The 19543-nt window shown below is 36.5% G+C and overlaps 1 protein-coding gene across 1 annotated transcript in view; it reads left to right on the forward strand.

Annotated features, from left to right (window-relative positions):
• The window catches only part of PKP4 (plakophilin 4), a 238740-nt gene that overhangs the window by 109848 nt on the left and 109349 nt on the right, over positions 1-19543 (forward strand). The window contains exon 3 of the mRNA XM_041774277.1: positions 18922-19034. Within this exon, the coding sequence (XP_041630211.1) occupies positions 18922-19034 (113 nt within the window). The remainder of the gene's footprint in view (positions 1-18921; positions 19035-19543) is intronic.

The following is a 19543-nucleotide window of genomic DNA, read 5'->3' on the forward strand; positions in this document are numbered from 1 at the left end:
TCTCTGAAAAGTGCAAACTAGATTTTCTCCATCCGCAACTGCTTCCCTGGAACTTTAGAAACTGTGTTTGTTGTTTGAGACCATCAAACTATTCAGACTATTCAGTAGTGCCATTTTATTTAGATAATGCCAAAAAAGAGCTTGTGAGTTGCAGTTATTAAATTGAAGGAGATGATCACGTTAGAGTTAAATAACAAGCGAGGCGGTGAGACCTTTGATGGATTATTTAGGCTCATACTGTTTTTTTCAGAGATTGTTATCTTCCCCTCTCCACCTTGAAATCAATTTCATTGCTACACTGTGTAGGTCATGGTGTGAGGCTGAAAGACGGTGAAGAGCACTGACTCTGGAGTCACACCTCTTACCTTCATATCCCTACCCTGCCATCTACCAGGTGTATGATCTTAGACACTCATGATCTGCATCTCAAAAATGAAAATAATAATACATACCTCGTGGAGTGGTTGTAGAAATTAAATAAGGTGCTTATTAGCACATAGAGATCATTCTTTGGGTATTGGTTGTACTCACCACTTATATGCAGAGAAAGCATTAGTACAGTAGCTAGTTCATAGTAAGTGCCTATTAGATAATAGCCAATAATCCTAGTGTCATTATAACTCCTTAAAATGAATCTGTGCCAGATACAGTCTCTTTACAAACATAGGAGGAAATATAAGGAAATGGTTAAAATTTGATGTAATTCAGTCATAAAAACTTATAGTCATGTGAATGAGATGGGATAGGGAGCCAGAAAACATTGCAAGCCATCCTTTATACTGTCCTAGAGCTATAAGGCTGCTGGATCTAGAGTCATCAGCCCTATAGCCTTTGCAATGAAAGTGTCACTGTTGTTAAATTCAATCCATTCAGCCAAATATGTTCTGTTCTAAAACACTGTTGTTCAAACCAACTTAGTATATACTACTGAGAAAATGCTGATTTGCCAAATCATGTATTTTTACCTACTGTTTGATGTTCCTGACACTCATTACCCAATGCTATTATAATGTTTCAGTTTAATTATACATACATTATTTTAAAAGATAATGTCACAGATATTGATTTAAATTGACAATTTAGGGTTAGATTCAAGGAAAGCGAGTAGTAGCCATAGCCTGCCTATGGTGATCTTCTCCAGAGCCCTCACATTCACTGTGCTGGTCGGTTCAGGTTTCCTACAGCAGACTGTGTTATCCTTTCTGTCCGATGGAAGCCAGTCTCCATATCCTTGCTCACATACACACACAGGCATGGTCCCAGGACCTAATGCTGATGGCACCTCTGAGGCAGGTGCAGGCCAGCATGCTGGCCTCGGTTTACCTGAGCCTACAGACTTGGACAGGAACACTGCTGACCATTTGCACCAAGCAGTCAGTTCAGAAGAAGCATCCCCTTGACAAATCAATTTCTTGCTTTTAGGAGAGAAGACAAATAATTCAGCTTGGTATTTTTATGTCTGTCGTTAGAGATATGAGCTTTTGGCATGAAAATGACTGGCCAAAGGACACCTGGGTGGCTCTGGGTCTGGACTGGAGATGAAGCCCCGTGTCTGGCTCTTTGCTCAGCTTCCCCTTCCTCTTCCCCTCTCCCTTGATCCCTCCCCAGCTTAAGTGCTTGCTCTCTTCTTCTGTCTCTCTAAAATAAAAAAATGAACCTTAAAAAATAAAATAAAATTACTGGCTGAGATACCCTCAGAAAACTGCTATTTTCAAGTATGTTCATAAAGATGGACATAAGGAAGGAATTCTTTTTTTAGAAGTTTGAGATTTAATTGACATATAACATTAGTTTCAGGTATACAACATAATGAGTGTATTGCAAAATGCTCACCATACTAGTCTAGTTAAGGAATTTCTTAATGGCATAAGATGTTAGAGAAGATATTGAATAAAGGCTTTATGCCTTAACTCAGTATCTGAATATTAAAGAACAACTCCATTTATTTACCCACCATCCCCATACTGTTTTTGGCATTGATATTTTGATATCTGCAAGCTGGCTATATAAAGAAATTATGCGTTTTAATTTTGTGAGAGTCATGAGAGCCCCTAAATTTGCTAAAATTGCTTGTTCTAAAATTTAAGCAATAGAAAATAGGGCATATGATAGTAGCATATGCTCTTCTCTAAGTCATTTGTTATGAAAGGTGCTTCAGCCACTACTTTCTTCTTGTGATTTTGTATATAAAATTAGATCCTCTTAAATGAAGATTAAGAAGAAAGAACAAAAAAATGACAAAGCAGAGCTATTGAGAAAAGAATATGATCAGATGATGAAAGAAAGATGAATTATTAACTGAGTGGTATAACATCATATAATGCTAACAACTTAGTTAAAATGGAATCCAAGACATCTATCTATGGTCCAAATTGCTTCATTTTTTCTTCTACTTAGAAATTGAAAATACATTCCCAAATTTTTGGCAAGTAATCCTCAGAGGAGAACATGGTGCATTTTTTAAATGTATATTTTTACTTTATAATGGCTAATTCTTTAAAAACAGCTTGACAGTTTTCACAGCATTTAGCATCTTATTCATATACTCATACCAGCTCCTATGTGATGTGGGTGTTATCCCCATTTAACAGATGATTAAACTGGGGTTTATAAATGTTAAAGTGATTGGTCCAATATTATACAGCTAGTAAGTGATAGAACCTAGATTCAGATGTAGGTTGGACTCCAAATCCTATAATCCTTCCATCTTTGTTTCTGAAATCATATGCCTTTAAAGAAGCTTACAAGCCTTTAAACTCTAGGGTCTGGGTTGGCAAGCTGTGGTCCATAGGCCAAATCTGGCCCTCCACCTGTTTTTTGTTTGTTTATAGCTTACAAGTAAAGAATTTGTTTTTATATTTTTTAGCAGTTTAAAAATAATCAGAAGAATATTTTGTGACACTTGAAAATTAGATGAAGTTCAAATTTCAATGTCCATAAATAAAAACAACCACACTCATTTTATGTTACTTTCCATGGCTGCTGTCGTACTACCAGGACAGTGGTGGCTAGTTGTGACAGAGAACTAGCTTACAGTCCACAAAGCCTAAAATATTACTATTTAGCCCCCACACACACTTTTTTTTTTAAAGATTTGTTTATTTGAGAGAGGGAGAGCTTGGGGAGGGGAAGAGGGATAGGGAGAATCCTGAAGAGACTCCCCACTGAGCAAGGTGCCCCATGTAGGGCTCTGTCCTAAGATCATGACCTGAGCTGAATGAAACCAAGTCAGCCTCTCAACCGACTGAGCCACTCAGGAGTCCCTATCGACCCCTTTATAGAAACTCCTGCTCTAGGATATTAGTATCAAAATCTGTGATTAGTAGAAGTTTTTTGTGGAACATGAAAATTCCTTAAAGCTTTCATACACCTTAGATCTTTTGATGGTCCCAACAGCTAGTGAGGCAGATGGTGTTTGCCTTCTTGTACCAGGCAACCAGGAAATGGATGCCAAGTCACATGGTCTCATCAGCACCACACAGCTTTCCATGTTCACTAGCTTTCTAGGTACTTAATTTTATTTGGCATCTTGAAGTAGGGGTTTATTTTGATATTTCAGCTTGAATGTTATAATCCGATTTCTCATTGTCAAAAAGAAACTTCATGTCAGATTTTGTCCATTCTGCTCCTTTGGCTCCCACACAGACCTCCTAAGGCCTATTGTGAAACTCATGCATTCATACTCTCTCCCTGTTTCTCTCCTTCCCCCTCTTCCTCCTCCCTCTCTCTTCCTTTCTGCCCACCATAGTGCCTGCCACGTAGTAGGCACTCAAAGTTTAAACGAATGAATGTTTAACCATTCATTCTTTTAAATTATAGAAGGAAAAGCTGTAATACTAGTTTTATTCTTGTAGATAAAGCCTTTCACTACTGAATTTTGTGAAAGTTAATAGGATCTTGACAGAAGAAACTAGTAGAAAAAAATACAAATGTGAACTTCAAGATTTTTTTTTTGTGGAATTTGACTTAAATTTGATGTAGAATTTGGGGTTTTTAAAAATATATAGTAGCAGCCCCAAGTATCCATCAATATAAACAAAAGGTGGTATAAACATACAATAGAACACTATTCAGCCCTAAGTAGAAAAGAAATTCTGGGGATCCCTGGGTGGCGCAGCGGTTTGGCGCCTGCCTTTGGCCCAGGGCGCGATCCTGGAGACCCGGGATCGAATCCCATGTCGGGCTCCCGGTGCATGGAGCCTGCTTCTCCCTCTGCCTGTGTCTCTGCCTCTCTCTCTCTCTCTGTGTGACTATCATAAATAAATAAAAATTAAAAAAAAAAGAAAAGAAAAGAAATTCTGATGAATGCTGTAATATAGATGAAACTTTAAAACATTGTATTAGATGATATAAGCCAGTCACAAAGAACAAGTATTGTATGATTCCACCCAAGTAAGATACCTAGAGTAGTCCAATTCATAGAGACAGAAAATGAAAAAGTTATCAGGAGCTGGTTGGAGGGAAGAATTAGAAATTATTATTTAATAGTTACAGGATTTCAGTTTGGGAAAACAAAAGTTCTGGGTGTGGGTGGAGGTGATAGTTGCACAACAGTGTGAATATACTTAATGCCACTGAACTGCACACTTAAAAATTGTTAAAATGATAAATTTTTATACTATCTATATAGTATAATATTATAATAAAAAGACTATATATAATCAGCTACTTTAAAAAGCCATTTAGAATACCTATCAATTACATAATACAATAAAATGATTACTCTTTCAAACTACTAAAATTCTTAGTTTATCAAATGAAAAATTTACCATTTGGTATATAATACCTTAAATGATTTGGCCCTAAAGTTATTTAAAGTGTAAAGTGTAGCATCCTCTTTCATGTTTTATTCCAAAAATTATGTTGACATAGAGGATTGATAAAAATCATGTAAATTTGATTTTATGGCTACACTGAGAATAAATTGCTCTTTTCTTCCTTATTAGCAGTTTATGGAAGAAAATTAATTAAAACCATAGTACAAAAAAAAAAAAAAAAAAAACCATAGTACAAGCTGAGAAAAGCACCTTTCCAAAGGTACCAATTCTTTATTGAAGAGTCCTGTGGAGTTTTCAAGAGAAATATATTCCGTGAAATCCATTAGATCAGTCAATTCATTATACAGCATATATTTTCAAATAAGATAATTATTATTGTTGTCATGTATTTCATGCCCTTCATGAAAACTAATTCTTAAACATTGCCGCCTTTAATAGGTGAAAATTTGAACATTTAACTAATTGTGAAAATTAGCATCTTGGTGTGGTTTTACATGAATAGACAACTCTTATTCTATTTTATTTATACAAATAATTACAAACGAATGCCCAAGCTAAGAAATTAAATATCCAGAGAAATTAAATATTCAAAAAAAGTATAAAATTAAAAGTAAGCCATCCTATAAATGTAGGTTTCCCTTTCACAACCATTAATACTTTCCTCGAAATTGTTTCTTGAGCATATGTCAAGAAAAAATTTTTCTGCATACTCTAGCAAAAAAAAATTTGTCTTTTTAAAAACAAGTGTGTGGCTCTACTTTCCTGAATAATCTTTCTTGGAGATTATTCCACATTAATGCATGTGGATTTACTTCAGTCCTTTCTAGCAATTGCATGCAGTCCTGTTAATATAGATGTATGTAATATATTTAATCAATTCCTCATTGATAGGTGTTAGATTGTTTCCAGTTTTATTTGATTGGTTGGTCTGTGTACTTTTCCAAGTATGTCCAGAATTTCAGCCTTTGAGCTGGTGGACCAATAGGTTGTGGCATTTTTAAGTTTTTTTTAGATATTCTTAAATTATCCTCTCAGAGTTTGCACCAATTCACATTCTCACAGCACCTTTTCTCCACACCCTTACCAGTGCTGTGCACTGTGAAATCTGCTAAGTCCTGTTACTCATTGTTAAAATGGGCACTTACAGGTCATCAGAATATTATTGAACCCCTTAGAGTACCTTGATAGCTTCAAAAAAGTAAATATAACTGTTCTCCTTTCAATCAGAACACCATTTTCAGAACGTAGTTAAACAGGATCTGCCCTGGTAGTATCCAAACAATACTCCTCTCTCCCTTTCTTTTTCTTTTCTTCCTTTTCTTTTCTCTTTCTGATTTATTTTACAAACAGTGAGTGAGCAGAGGGTGGAGCAGAGGGAAAGAGACTCTTTTTTTTTTTTTTTTTTTTTTTTTTTTTATGATAGTCACACACACAGAGAGAGAGAGGGGCAGAGACACAGGCAGAGGGAGAAGCAGGCTCCATGCACTGGAAGCCCGACGTGGGATTCGACCCCGGGTCTCCAGGATCGTGCCCTGGGCCAAAGGCAGGCACTAAACCACTGCGCCACCCAGGGATCCTAGGGAAAGAGACTCTTAAGCACACTCCATGCTGATCGTGAAGCCTGACACAGGGCTCCATCCCACAAACCTGAGTTCATGAAATGAACTGAAATCAAGAGCAGGACACTCAACCAGGCACCCAGGCCCCCCAACAATACTTTATTTCTTTAGCCCTCTTTTCTTTCTTAATTTTCTGAATTAGATTTTAATTAAAGAAGTCCTATGCTAGTTGTAAAAATGAAATAATGTAGAGAGATAAAATAAAAACGTAAATAATCTCTCAGTCCCCTTCTCAATCAACCCCTCCTAAAGTTACAAATTTTACTGACCTGCTGCATTTTGATCACACTTTTCTCCCTGCTCAGACAAACTCATGGAGTATCTTTTATTATTTTAGTGTGTTTTACTCAGTTCTCCAATTGGCTTTTTCTCTTAATCATGTGTAGTGGTTTTTCTGAGGGAGCAGATAAAGGTTCAGCTTATTCTTTTTAATAACTACAGATTAGTCATTATATGTAGTGTGGAGATTCCGTAGTTTGTTAAAGTATTGCCATGTAGATGGATGTTCAAATTGTTTCTTACAGTGCTGCGCTTAATATTTCATATATATGGTTGCTTTTCTTTCTGTAGGGTAGATATCCAGGAGTTGAATTGCAAAGTCATGGGGAATATGTATTTTTAATTTTAGTAGATGTTATCTGGTTGTTTTCCAAAAGGGTTGTAGCAAATCACACTAACATGGCTCTTCCCCAGCCCTGGATGTTACCACTTTTTAAAATGTTTGCTTACATGGGGGCACCTGGGTGGCTCAGTGGGTTGGCCTCTGACTCTTGGTTTTGCCTGGGACCATGATCTCATGGGCGGTGGGATCAAGCCCCCTGTAGGGCTCTGCACTCAACATAGAGTCTCCTTGAAGATTCTCTCCCTCTGCCCTTCACCTCACTTGCACTCACATGTGCATGCATTCGATCTCTCAGATGAAGAAATAAATCTTTTTCTTTAAGTATTTGCTAATATGATGAAAATGACATCTCATTGTTTTTTGATTTTCTCCTTATGAATGAAATGAGCAACCTTGTCTAATATTTTAATTAGCATTTACGTTTCATCTTAGGCCACTTGTTTTGTTTTGGGTTTTGTTGTGTCTTTTTTTTTTTTTTTTTTTTTTTAGATTTTATTTATTCATGAGAGATACACAGAAAGGCAGAGGGAGAAGCAGGATCCATGCAGGGAGCCCAGTGTGAGACTCGATCCCGGGACTCCGAGATTACACCTTGAACCAAAGGCAGACTCTCAACCACTGAGCCACCCAGGTGTCCCTGGCTGCTTGTTTGATACCCTTTGCCTATTTTTATTGTATATTTTGTAAAATTTGTTTATATGAGATTTTAAATGTCTGTTATGTGTTACAAATATTATTTCTCTCTTTTCTGGTCACGTTGACTTTGCATGATATTTTGGCATATGAAGTTTTATTTTTATGTAGTTAAATATGCCTATTTTGTCCCTTATGATTTCAGGGTTGCTTGTCTTCTTATGGAGGTCTCTATCATCCTAAGGTTATAAACATTTTTTCCTAGTTCATCTTTACATAATTGGGAGTTTTTCTTATTGATTATAGGACTTATATATGTGCATGTGTTGCAGGCACATGTGATTCAAGGTAGTAATCTAGCTTTGTTTTCTCTAATTATACCAGCAGTTCTTTTCTCATTGAATGAAATTCTACCTTTGTCATAATTAGGAAGTTCCCACATATACTAGCATCTGGCTCTTTAATTCTGATTACATTTCAGGGCTTTATTTGATTTGGGAAGAAAGTTTTGAAACAGGAAAACCTATTACAGTTCTAAATACAACCTACAGGAACAGAAAAGGAAACAACCTCAATTTTTTCAGTTTCCTATAATGGAAGGAGCAAGAATTTAACCATTCTTGTTCTTCACTTATTAATTATATCACCTTGAGCAAGTCCTTTATTTTGCCTCTCCCAACATAAGATTGCTCAACTCAATAGTGGCCTATACTTTTTTAAGGATGTAAAAGTATGTATGTAGAGTGCCTGACCCACAGTTGACATTCTTCAGTGATACCTAGCATATAATGTGTTATGATTTAATAAATAAGGAAGTAAGATACTTAGTATCAAATTGTGCCTTTTCTAAACATAAACAGATACATTTCTTCACAAGTATATGTTATTATATACAAAGAAAAAATTCTTTTTTTTTAAGAAAAAGAATTCTAAATATGGTAATTTAATGATTCAGATAAATATATTAATCTGAACAATAAAAATAACATATTCAAATCTGGCACTTTTTTCCTAAAAACATTTCTTGTTTATTTATTTTTTCCTAATGAGAGCCACAGAGACTTAACACAATTCAAAAGCAACAGCATGTAACTTTTTTTTTAGGTAAGTGAGGGAAATACAGCTATTAAAGGTAACAAAAAGTAAGTGAAAATTGTGTTTATAAATGGAAGGAGCAGGATGTTTGAGGAGGAAGCAGGAGAGGCAGAGAAAGAGAGATGTTGAGATAGGAAGACGAGGAGGCACATTGTAGACCTGGAGACAGCAGCAGGCATGAGTCTGGATGCAGACTCATTTTGGCCTCAGCCTGTGGCCAGACATGCCCTAGCTCTTTCCTAAGGCTTTCATGTTCTTTGCAGGTTAGATGTATCCTATAGTTATCAGTAATACAGTGATTTTCTTAACCTCGTTTCTCAAGAATCCCAGGATAAGTTAGGGAGGTTTCAGAAGGAAAGATCATGTTAGCGGAGCCATATGAATAAAATGCAAAACTAAAAAGTTTAGAAAGCAGAAAACGTTGATCACCTCTTACACCTCTTGAGCCAGGTAACCATTTATTGGTTAGGGCCCAACCATTAAATATACATTTTAGTTCTACTAATTACTCACACACTTTAGCCATAAAATATTTGCAAAACAGAAAGAACAGCTATAAACTAAGCTTAGTAATGAAAAAAAGTATCATCATAAGAAAAGATCTACCTACACTGCTTGTTGTTTCCTTTTCCCATTACATTTCATTAAGTTTGTAACCAAATCTTAAATTAATCATTCTTTAAATTAGCCTTATTCCCTAGTGCTATTTATTAGACCTACCAAAGAAAGGAAGATTAAATTTAGCCTCGTTTTTGTTCCTTTTACCGTTTTTATGGTTTTTGCTTTGCTTGCTATAACTAGTCCACATGGAGGAAGTGGAAGATTGGTCATTTATTTTTCTCAGTTTTCCATTTCAGGAAATAATGATTTATTTGCATTATTATCATCTTCTGTGCAGTCAATTAACTCTCAAATGAGCAACTCACATTACGTGATATGCATCATTGGTCTTACTAATTTTGAAATATTTATGTACTAGAAAACCAGATAAATTGTTAATGTTAAGTCATTATTATCTTTCATAATTTCTTAATGAATTTTAAAGTATTGGCTAACAGAATTTTCAAGGTATTCTATTTTAAAGAAAAATTTCCTTGTGCTTTTGACATTTTGATTCTACCAAATAACTACCTGGTTGGAAAAACAGCAACAGTTATTGTCACCTGCAGTTGACACTGGCTCCGGGTATCAATTTTCCATGTTGCCTCCCTTTCTCAGTATTTACTACTAGGACTTCTCCAAGTATACATAATTTTAAGCACTAGTGAGAAACTCCTCATTTCCTCAGAGCCAAGGTAGGAAGCTCAAGAGATCAGAGAATTCAGCTGGTGGACAAAGGTGTAAGAACGAGGTGGCAGGGGGGTGGGGTGTAAGCAGTGGCATAAGTCATATTAATGGTAGTAAACCACAGTGCCACTGAAATTATGTACACATCATTTATTTTTAAAAACAAAACCTTGGGGGATCCCTGGATGGCTCAACAGGTAAGCGCCACCTTCAACCCGGGGCCTGATCTTGGAGTCCCAGGATCGAGTCCCACGTCAGGATCCCTGCAGGAGCTCCCTGTTTCTCCCTCTGCCTGTGTCTCTGCCTCCCTGTGTGTCTCTCATGAATAAATAAATAAAACCTTAAAAAAAAAAAAAAAAAACACCTTAATTTGCCCATGTCACCATGAAAAGAGGAAATTCCTGCTAGAACTAATTTGTTAAAAGAGTAGTCAACAAAATTATGGGAAACCCAGGTTCTGCCCCCAAATATCCCTATAACTTTAAATAAAAGTAGAACATATTTTGTACCACTCATGACCTACATTTTAAGGACATGATCATTATTGTATTCAAAATGCTTTAAGAGCATAAAAAAGGATCAGCCATAATATATCAAGTCTGTTTCTGATACAAATACTCAGGAATTAATTAGTTTAAAGATTTATACAATAAATTATAACATACAAATGAAATGTGCTGTATGAAATCCAACCTGCTTGAATTAGCAGGGTTTTCTTGTTTTGCTTTTGCAGAGAGCTAGAAGGATACTGAGATGAATGAAATAGATTCCAATTCTTTAAGAAGAATCAAGCTTAGTATTGAGCACATGTAATGGGCCAAGCACTTGTCCAAGGGCTAAAGGGCTCTAGGCATTTAGGGGAGGGTAACATTTCAGGGTTATGAAACATGAGAAAAAGCTTTGAGCAGTATGTATAGGAAAATCATTAATAGTTCAGCCTAGTTACATGAAGGAGAGTGATAAGAAACAAAGAAAAAGTATTTGGCTGGAGGGGAGAAGGAGGACACACAACCCTTGGTCTTAAGATATAACTCCGTTGACTTCATAAGTATGTTATGGGTGGGGCAGGCAGGTCATGGTGCACAATGGTTAACACTATGAAATTAGGAATCAGGTTGATTTGATTTCATATTCTGGTTTTGAATGACCTAAGGCAAGTCAGCCCTCTATGGGATGAGGCCAACCCTGACTACTTTGCTGGCTGAATGGGGGAGTTAACCAAATAGTGCATTTAAAGCACTTGGCAGAGAGCCTGGAGCCCAGATAGCTCTCAGTAGAAGATTAAGATTATTGATGATTAGAATTGTGCTTTCAACAGATAGAGAAGGGAAAAATGTTAAAAGGCAAGGCCTTTCTTTGACCACCACGGTTGGGGGAAGACTGAGAGAGGGGTTACTGCTGGAGTCCAAAGTTAATGTGAGCCTGAATTAGGGGGGAATGGCAGGAATTGGAAGAGAATGGACCCAACCTATGTCAGAGAAGCGGAGTGACAGGATTTGGGAAAGCATTTATTATGAGAAGTATGAGGAGTAAGAGAAAGGAAGGAAATGGTGCAAACACTTATGATTTGAGCCTGGGTGAGAGGGGAAGGGTGGCTCCATTAGGACACTGGTCCTTGAAAATCTGCGTGCATGAGAATCTCCTGGAGGAATTGTTCATAAGTACAGATGGCTGGGCCCCACCCCTTCTGATCCAAAGAAGTTTCCAGGTAGTATGGGTGCTAATGCTGCTGGTTCAGGGCACACACTTTGAGAACCACTGCAGTAGAGGAAAAACACAAGAGGCCAAGTGGAGGTATATCTTTAGGTATAGTCACTTAGCCAAACACTGAATCTGATTAAAGATAGTGAATTTGTGTATCAGCAGTATGTATGGACCAGTGTGATGGTCAGATTGCCAAGTGAGGCACTGAAGGGGCAAGGGCAATGAGTTATCATTAAGGAGACAGTTGTTTCAAAGCCATTTCGTTGTGCTATTGAAAATGCTTGGACTTTTACCTTGAGTTCTCATCTGCATCTGGTTTGAGGCAAAAAGCTTTCCTTGTAGGTTTTAATGTAAACCTGTCTTCCTTTATTTTGACTTCTAATAAAGGAGCTTTGGTGACAGCGTTCCAAATATGAGCCCTAAGCTTTAAAAATTTAGAGCATCTGATAAACTTTGCTGTTTTCTCTCTGCTTCATTAAAACTGAAGAATAAGAAAGATATCAAGGCTAGAACCTGGTATAATCCTGTGTGTTTTGGTGGGAAGATAAAACAATAGATATCTTAATGTTGCTCATCCTTATTGAAATGTTAACTAGTATAATGAAAAATTAGACTGGCAATTTTATCTTGTATTTTTTTTTTATCTTAAACAAGATCTAAATATAAGCAATGGGCTAGTGTCAGGCAACTAGTCTAGCAGAGGTGTCCTAATCAGTTGTACCCTTCATATCTTCAGAGTGGGATGAGGTCAGCAGTTTACATTTGAAGGTTAACCCTTTGTGGTGCCCTGCCTTTTGTAAATATTGTCTGGACACAAGTAATTAAAATTTTGTTTTCCAGTGTTTAAAATACATTACTTCAGCCATCTCTAATTATAATAAATGAGCTTTATTTTTCAGTATTGCCTAAGTCATGTTCTGCAGGACAGTATTTTTTTTCTTGAGATTTTAATAGTTATTCCTTGGAAAAGAAAAAGTGTGCTTAGTTTCAGTAAATCAAAGAATTGCTAGGTTATACAAAGGTAAGCTGATTTCCTATGGGTAGACTTCTCAGAATTTTGAATATGCTAGTGTTGCCATGAATACCCAAGATTTAGAATCTTCTGGGCAGCATTTCCCAAACCTTGTTGACCTGGAATCTCTTCCTTTCAGGGCATATTTTATGAGACACTAATGTTCTCAGAACACAGTTTAGGAAAGGCAGTATTAATTGTTTAATTCTTTTTAATTTTGAGTTTCCTTTTAGCAAAGGGAGCTAGCCAGTGCAAAGGAGATGGATATGTTATGCCTAGCATTTCTATAATTATGTACGATTTAGGGACTGCCAAGTAGACCTTATAATGATTTGTCAGTTATTAAACTGTTATAGGAAGTCAGGACGTGGGACGCCTGGGTGGCTCAGTGGTTGAGTGTCTGCCTTCAGCTCAGAGCGTGATCCCAGACTCCCGGGATCAAGTCCCACATCGGACTCCCTGCATGGAGCCTGCTTCTCCTTCTGCCTATACCTCTGCCTCTTTCTCTGTGTTTCTCATGAATAAATGAATAAAATCTTTAAAAAAAAAATTAGAAACTCATGACAGTTAATCTCCTCTACATTACTGACTTGGTAATTTTGAGGCTGAGAAGTTCAAGGACCCTTTAAAAATGTGGCTCCTTTGCTTTTAGTACCAGCCTAGATTAAAGAACAGCATTCAGGATGTTTTTGAGGCTTTCTTATTTGCTCTTAAATAATAATTTTTAAAATAGTTCCCTAGGCTTGGCTCAAGACTCTCAAAGGTATGATTATGACCATAATTTGCTCATATTTTAAACATGAGAAAGAGGGAAAAAAGGCTATAGTATGTCCTGAGAGCAGGACCTATCCAGCACAAACCTATATGTACTTTAAAAATCTAACATATTATTTGGTGATAGTCTCTTAGTGATACAAAACTCTTCCTTTCAGCATACTAAGGCAGAAAAGTAAAAATTTTTTTTGGAAGATTTTTAAACAAAATTGATTGAAATAAAAATGCTTTCTTGCTTAGCCACTGATTGCACCACTAATAACCATGTCCATTTTCTTCTTTCAGTATAACCAGTATTCAGGACTTTCCTGCTGAGATTTATGGGCATGGCATGTTACCCCCGTGTTGTACATATTCTGATGTGAAATGATTTTTAGTACGCAGATGAACCTCTTTAAAAATTATTATGTATTTTAATTTATATTAAGAAAATTATAAAAAGCCTTAGAAAAGAAATTATAAAAAGCATTAATAAGTGAAATATTGTGTTTTCAAAATAAGTCAATTTAAAGAAAAATAGTTGGCAAAAGATAGTATAGGTCAAAAGGGAAGAAACAGAGATTGATAAGAAGGGAGAAAGGTAGAGATTTCACTTCCGGTGAGCATCAGAAACAGATGGATATGTTAAAGAACCAACTAGAAGTCTCAGAAATGGAAAATATTATCATTAGAAAACAAGTAAAATCAATGAGAAAAACCCTTAACAGGGCACACAGAGAAACAGTGAATTGAAGGTAATACTGAGAAATTTCCCCTGAATATAGCTCTGAGAAATTAAGAGAGAATATGAAAAATTTGTTTAGACTCTCGTCCTTTCCCTGAAGGAAATAAATATGCTGAGTAAAATGTTTGCATTTTTTTAAAAGCAGGGCTAAGCTGGAAAGAAAATAAAGAATTCACAGAGATCAAAACTGAAATGAAAGTGGGAATCTGTAAGTAAGCAGTGAGTAAACCTATCTTTTACCTCGAAGGTACCTGTCCAATCTAGGTGAGCATGAGCATGCCATTTGATAGCTACATGCTACGTGCCATTTGAGGGCTGTCCAAAGTGGGGATTCTAATGGGAAATCCCTTGCCCAAAGCTAAAACTTGGCCAAACTACATTAGTAGAAGGTTATTACCCTAGGTTAGAAACCTATCCCACAGAAAAGGACAAGCCTCGGTGCTGGAAGTAGGGAAACATCCTTCCCCTGAGAATTTATGATACTTAAGATTTTCAAAAATCAGAATAGCCAACAAACATACAAAAAGATGTTGGCTATCAGGGAAATACAAATTAAAACAAATGCAAGGTAGGTTCCCATATTTATCAGATTACCAAAAAGAGAACTGGGGATTTAAGCCCCCAAATGCAAATTGATATCCATGAGAATATGGAGAAACTGGAACTCTCTCATATACTGCTAGCTGGAATATAAATTGGTACAACTGCTTGGGAAAATAACTGTGGCAGTCATTATCCAGTATCTCACAGAATTTAAAAATTAAGAGTGAGAGAAAATTTCTTTACAGAAAAGGAGACCAAAAAACAATACTATCATAGGTTGAGTTCTCATTGAGATGGAGTTTGGGGTGCAGAGTATTAATTGCAAATTGACACCTGTGGAGGAGAAGGGAAGGAAAAGCAGGATTGGGTGGAGTTCAAATAAAATACTCTGCAGGCTGGCCCAGCCCCCAGCTGGGGGGAAGGGTTGGGAAGCACGGGAGCAAATCTGGGCTCCGCCTTTGTACACCCACCTCCATCAGTGTCTGGCTGCAACCTGCCCAGAGAGCTTGTCCTTGAACCAGGCAGTTTTCTGCAGCTGAGTCACCCCTGAAGTGACTGATAGCAGAGGCAGCAAGTCCTGCCTCAGGCTCCCTGCCCAGCTCGGTCCACCATACAAAGCATGTTTTCTTCTATTCCCTTGGCTCGCTGTCAGAGAATATTTATCAGTGTATTTACTGAGAGATGAGGTAAACATAAAGAAAAGCTTTCAAACACATGAGAACAGACTTCATTTTATAGCATATTAGTAGCTTTGACTTCCTTTCTAAGTTTGTTTATGGTCTTGTGTGCCAGAATTTAAGAGGAAGTTGTCATATGCTAAATCATTGGCAAACGCTTTTAATATTATTTTCCTCATTGACTCAAAGGAGAACAAATACTGGGTCCCCTTATAATTCAGATGCCCAGTTTGGGATACTGATTTCAGGATTAGCCTTCACAATGTAAGTTCAGATGATAAAATATGAAGTTTAAAGTTATAGGTGGTATCTCTGTGTGGTCATCTTAATGAGTGTTATCTTAGAAATGATGAGGTGTGTTTTTATATGACTGTGTAATACTGTCTTCATCAGGCAGTCTAAGAAGCTGGAAGAAACAGAGTTGTCAAATATTTATATACTGCTCCCCCATCTTGGTGCTAGTCCCATACGGCTGTTCAATTTATATTCTATAGGTGTAATATTAATAATTTTGCAACAGAGCACACATACATTCTACTTGTAAATATTCACAGGTTTTAGGTAACCTTTACAAATTTCGTGCTTTATATCTTCCTGATGTTCTGGTTTCAGGACTTTAGTGACATCCTGCTTATGAAAAGTGTGAACAAATAATGGGCAGAATGATTCTGATAAAAGTAGCTGGTGATGTTCAATATTCTAGGTCCATGACCAGTAGTGATATAATGTGGACTTTACTCAGTAAAATGAGTATGAATGAGTATGAAATGTATGAATGTTGAAGTAATCACCCAACTTTCTTTTTTTTTTTTTTTTTTTTTTTTTGCTTTTATTTATTTATTTATTTGAGAGAGAGAAAGCAGAGGCAGCGGGAGAGGAGGGGCAGAAGGAAAAGCAGGCTCTCCACTGAGCAGTGAGCCTGATACAGAGCTCCATGCCAGGACCAGGCTCTGTCCCAGGATCCTGGGATCATGACCTGAGTTGAAGGCAGATGCTTCACCGACTGAGCCACCCAGGCACCCTAGAATCACTCAACTTTTAAATGAAAAATGTCGTTACATCATGGGTACATAGGTTCTCCTATCAACTCAGCTACTGTAAATGGTTTCTGTAGGTGCTTCTGTCAAGATTTCTAGTTGCAAGAAACAGAGACTGACATGACTAATTAGGCAGAAAAAGGCATTTATTAAGCAAGTATTTGTGAATTCCCACATTTGTTGCAAGAGCTGGAGAACAAACCTTGAGATTTAACTTCCAGAAACAGTGCCACAAAATTGGTTAGAAAAAGAAACCACCTATACTGCTACCAAGCATCAACTTAGCAGTTTGTGTGGAAGCCATATCTGTATTAGGAACTTGACCTTGACGTCTGTTGGAGGGATTGCAGCAAGAAGGTGAAAGAGAGAAAATAAGCTTCCTGTTTTCTGATGTCAGAGTCTTAGCTTCAGCATCTCAGTCGCAGTCTGACATCTTCTTGGCAGAGCCAAAGTCACCATATCCCTGCTTCTGAGGGAAGGAATTATGGAACAATAAGTTCCAGTTTCTGCCTTCAAGGGGGAAATTTCCCAATTACTTCCTTGAAAGGATGCTTAAAAGGTCATAGGCAGCCAGAACATAATAAAAATCCACTGAAATGGAATTTTTTGTATGAATGAAAATTTTTTTATGTTCTAATTTGAAATATACTTTAATCCTACCCTGGTAACTTTTGGCCATCCCAAAATGAAGAAAACACAGCAGCCCTCCATCCCTGGTAGCCACTGAACTCAGAACACAAAGGTAATGTGATGGCTCTGAGAATATATTTGAATTCACAGATGGTCCCTTTCTGGCCCAGCATGATACAAGCAACCAGTCTTCTGGGATTGAGTGTATAACAAACAATTGAGTAAAATAATTGAAAGAATGGAAGTGTGTCACAGAAATATGATGCTGTTTAAGGGCAAAGAAAGACCAAATGTGAGATAAGCATAATACTATTTGCTCTTAAAATCAGTTATCTTAGCGTAATACTGAATGTTGCACAGTTACTATCTATCTAGTCTTTCGTTGGTAAACATTTTTTTTCTCCCGTTGGTAAGCATTTATCAAGAACAGAGGTCTAGGAAATGTTAAGCAGGGGTAGGCAGCGTCCCACTTTGATCATGTTGTACAGCATTACTGAGCCAACTATTATTCATTCAGGCCATGCCCTATATACGCACACCACCTGGGCTCATTAGAAAAGTATTCTCAGTATCAGAAAGCATTAAGGAGTTCAGGGACTGTATCTTAAAAATTATTCTAAGAATAGTTTGTAGAATTTACAGAGCCAGTATTGTCAAGAAATAAATAGCATGTTTGCCTGACTCCACAGGGAGCTAATACACTTCAATTAAATTGTTTTCAATTTTGGCAAACAAATAGCACATATTGTCATAAATAATATTTAAGATAGTTTTATTTCTGACTAGTTTCTAGGTTTAGGGTTCATATGCGTGGTATTTTTGACTTAGCAGTCATTGTCCAATTAAACTACTTAGAGTTCATCATTTACTTTGAGTAGATTTGTAAGGAGATGATATGGTACAGGGGAGCTTGAGGTATTATTGAGTGTTACTTGTGGCTTAAAGCCTTTGCAGTATACTTCATTTGATCTATAGATGTTTTAGATATAGATGTTTATAGATAGCATAGCATACTTCCTATTTATTAAAATCTCGTCAAGATAACAATGAGATAAGTACAAATAAAGTTAAAGCATCTTCTATGATAGAATTTCCTTGCCTTCATAATGCAGCATAGAATGAATAAGATAATTTCTTTAGACCTCACAGCTTTTAAATACAATTTTAAATTCTATATTATGGCTCAGACTTCATTTTTTTCTCCCCTTCACAATGACACATGAACAATGAAGATGTTATTTCCTAACAATAGAAAAATTTTTTGTTTATATTGCAGATTAATATAGCAAGACTTTTTCTGTAGGGTTGGAATGATTTTTTTTTTTCTTAACGATTAAAAGGCTCTGTGTGAAATATAAAGTGATCTCATCATGGGAATTTACATTTTTTCAATATAGTTAGAAGAACATAAAAATTAGCTCTTGAGGCTGAAGAGCTTATGTTGGTTGGTGGGCACCTGATGTAGACACATCAAGGATTCTGCAGACCTTATATTTAATACAGCACTGTAGCAGAAGTACTATTTGCAAACCTCAGAAGAACAAACAAAGCAAATATCTTTCCCATATCAAGCAAAGGCTAATATGCTAGTGCCTTTAAGTTTGAAAAAGGTACGTATGAATCAGTAGGTTATGTAGGTCAATAATTCCACCGAAAACTTTTTAATTTCACAAAGCCACACCATATATAGTGCTGTGTAATGGGTATGTTCCTGTTTCCTATGACATACATTCATGTATATATCTGTCTTGGCGCCTTATATGCCTTTTATTTCCTTGAATCACAGGAGCTTCAGTTTCAGCGACTCACCCGAGAACTGGAAGTGGAAAGGCAGATCGTTGCCAGTCAGCTAGAGAGATGTAGGCTTGGAGCAGAATCACCGAGTATCGCCAGCACCAGGTACAGAGCTGATGGCTCTATCTTTTTACATGCCTTCGTGTTACATGCCTTATTAAGTTATCCTGGGTGCAGCAAATGATTCTGTTGGTATTGTCAACTGTTAACTTGCCTTTCTGAATTTGACACCAAAAATGTCAATTTATTCAAATTTGAGAAACCTCTTGCAATATTATCATTCATCCTGTGCTTGAAGTATTTTTTATGGCATTGGGAAGTTTCTGTATGCTACCTTTAGAAATTTGATTTCTCATATGTAGACATAGTAAATGATGTTTTTCACATCATTTACTACTATGTTTTGATGTTTTTCAAATCGTTAATTACTAATAACATTTAAGCAGCTTTTAAAAATGTCTTCAGTTGACCTTGAGTTTTTCTAGAACTCTGTAAAAATGCTATACAAAGTAATTACTATATGTATTCATATGTATATATGAATTCATATGTATATACATATGAATTCATATGTATATATGTATAATTCAATGTATTCGTATACTAAATTCAAA

The sequence above is a fragment of the Vulpes lagopus genome, chromosome 11 (genome assembly GCF_018345385.1).
Source record: "Vulpes lagopus strain Blue_001 chromosome 11, ASM1834538v1, whole genome shotgun sequence".
NCBI lineage: Eukaryota > Metazoa > Chordata > Mammalia > Carnivora > Canidae > Vulpes > Vulpes lagopus.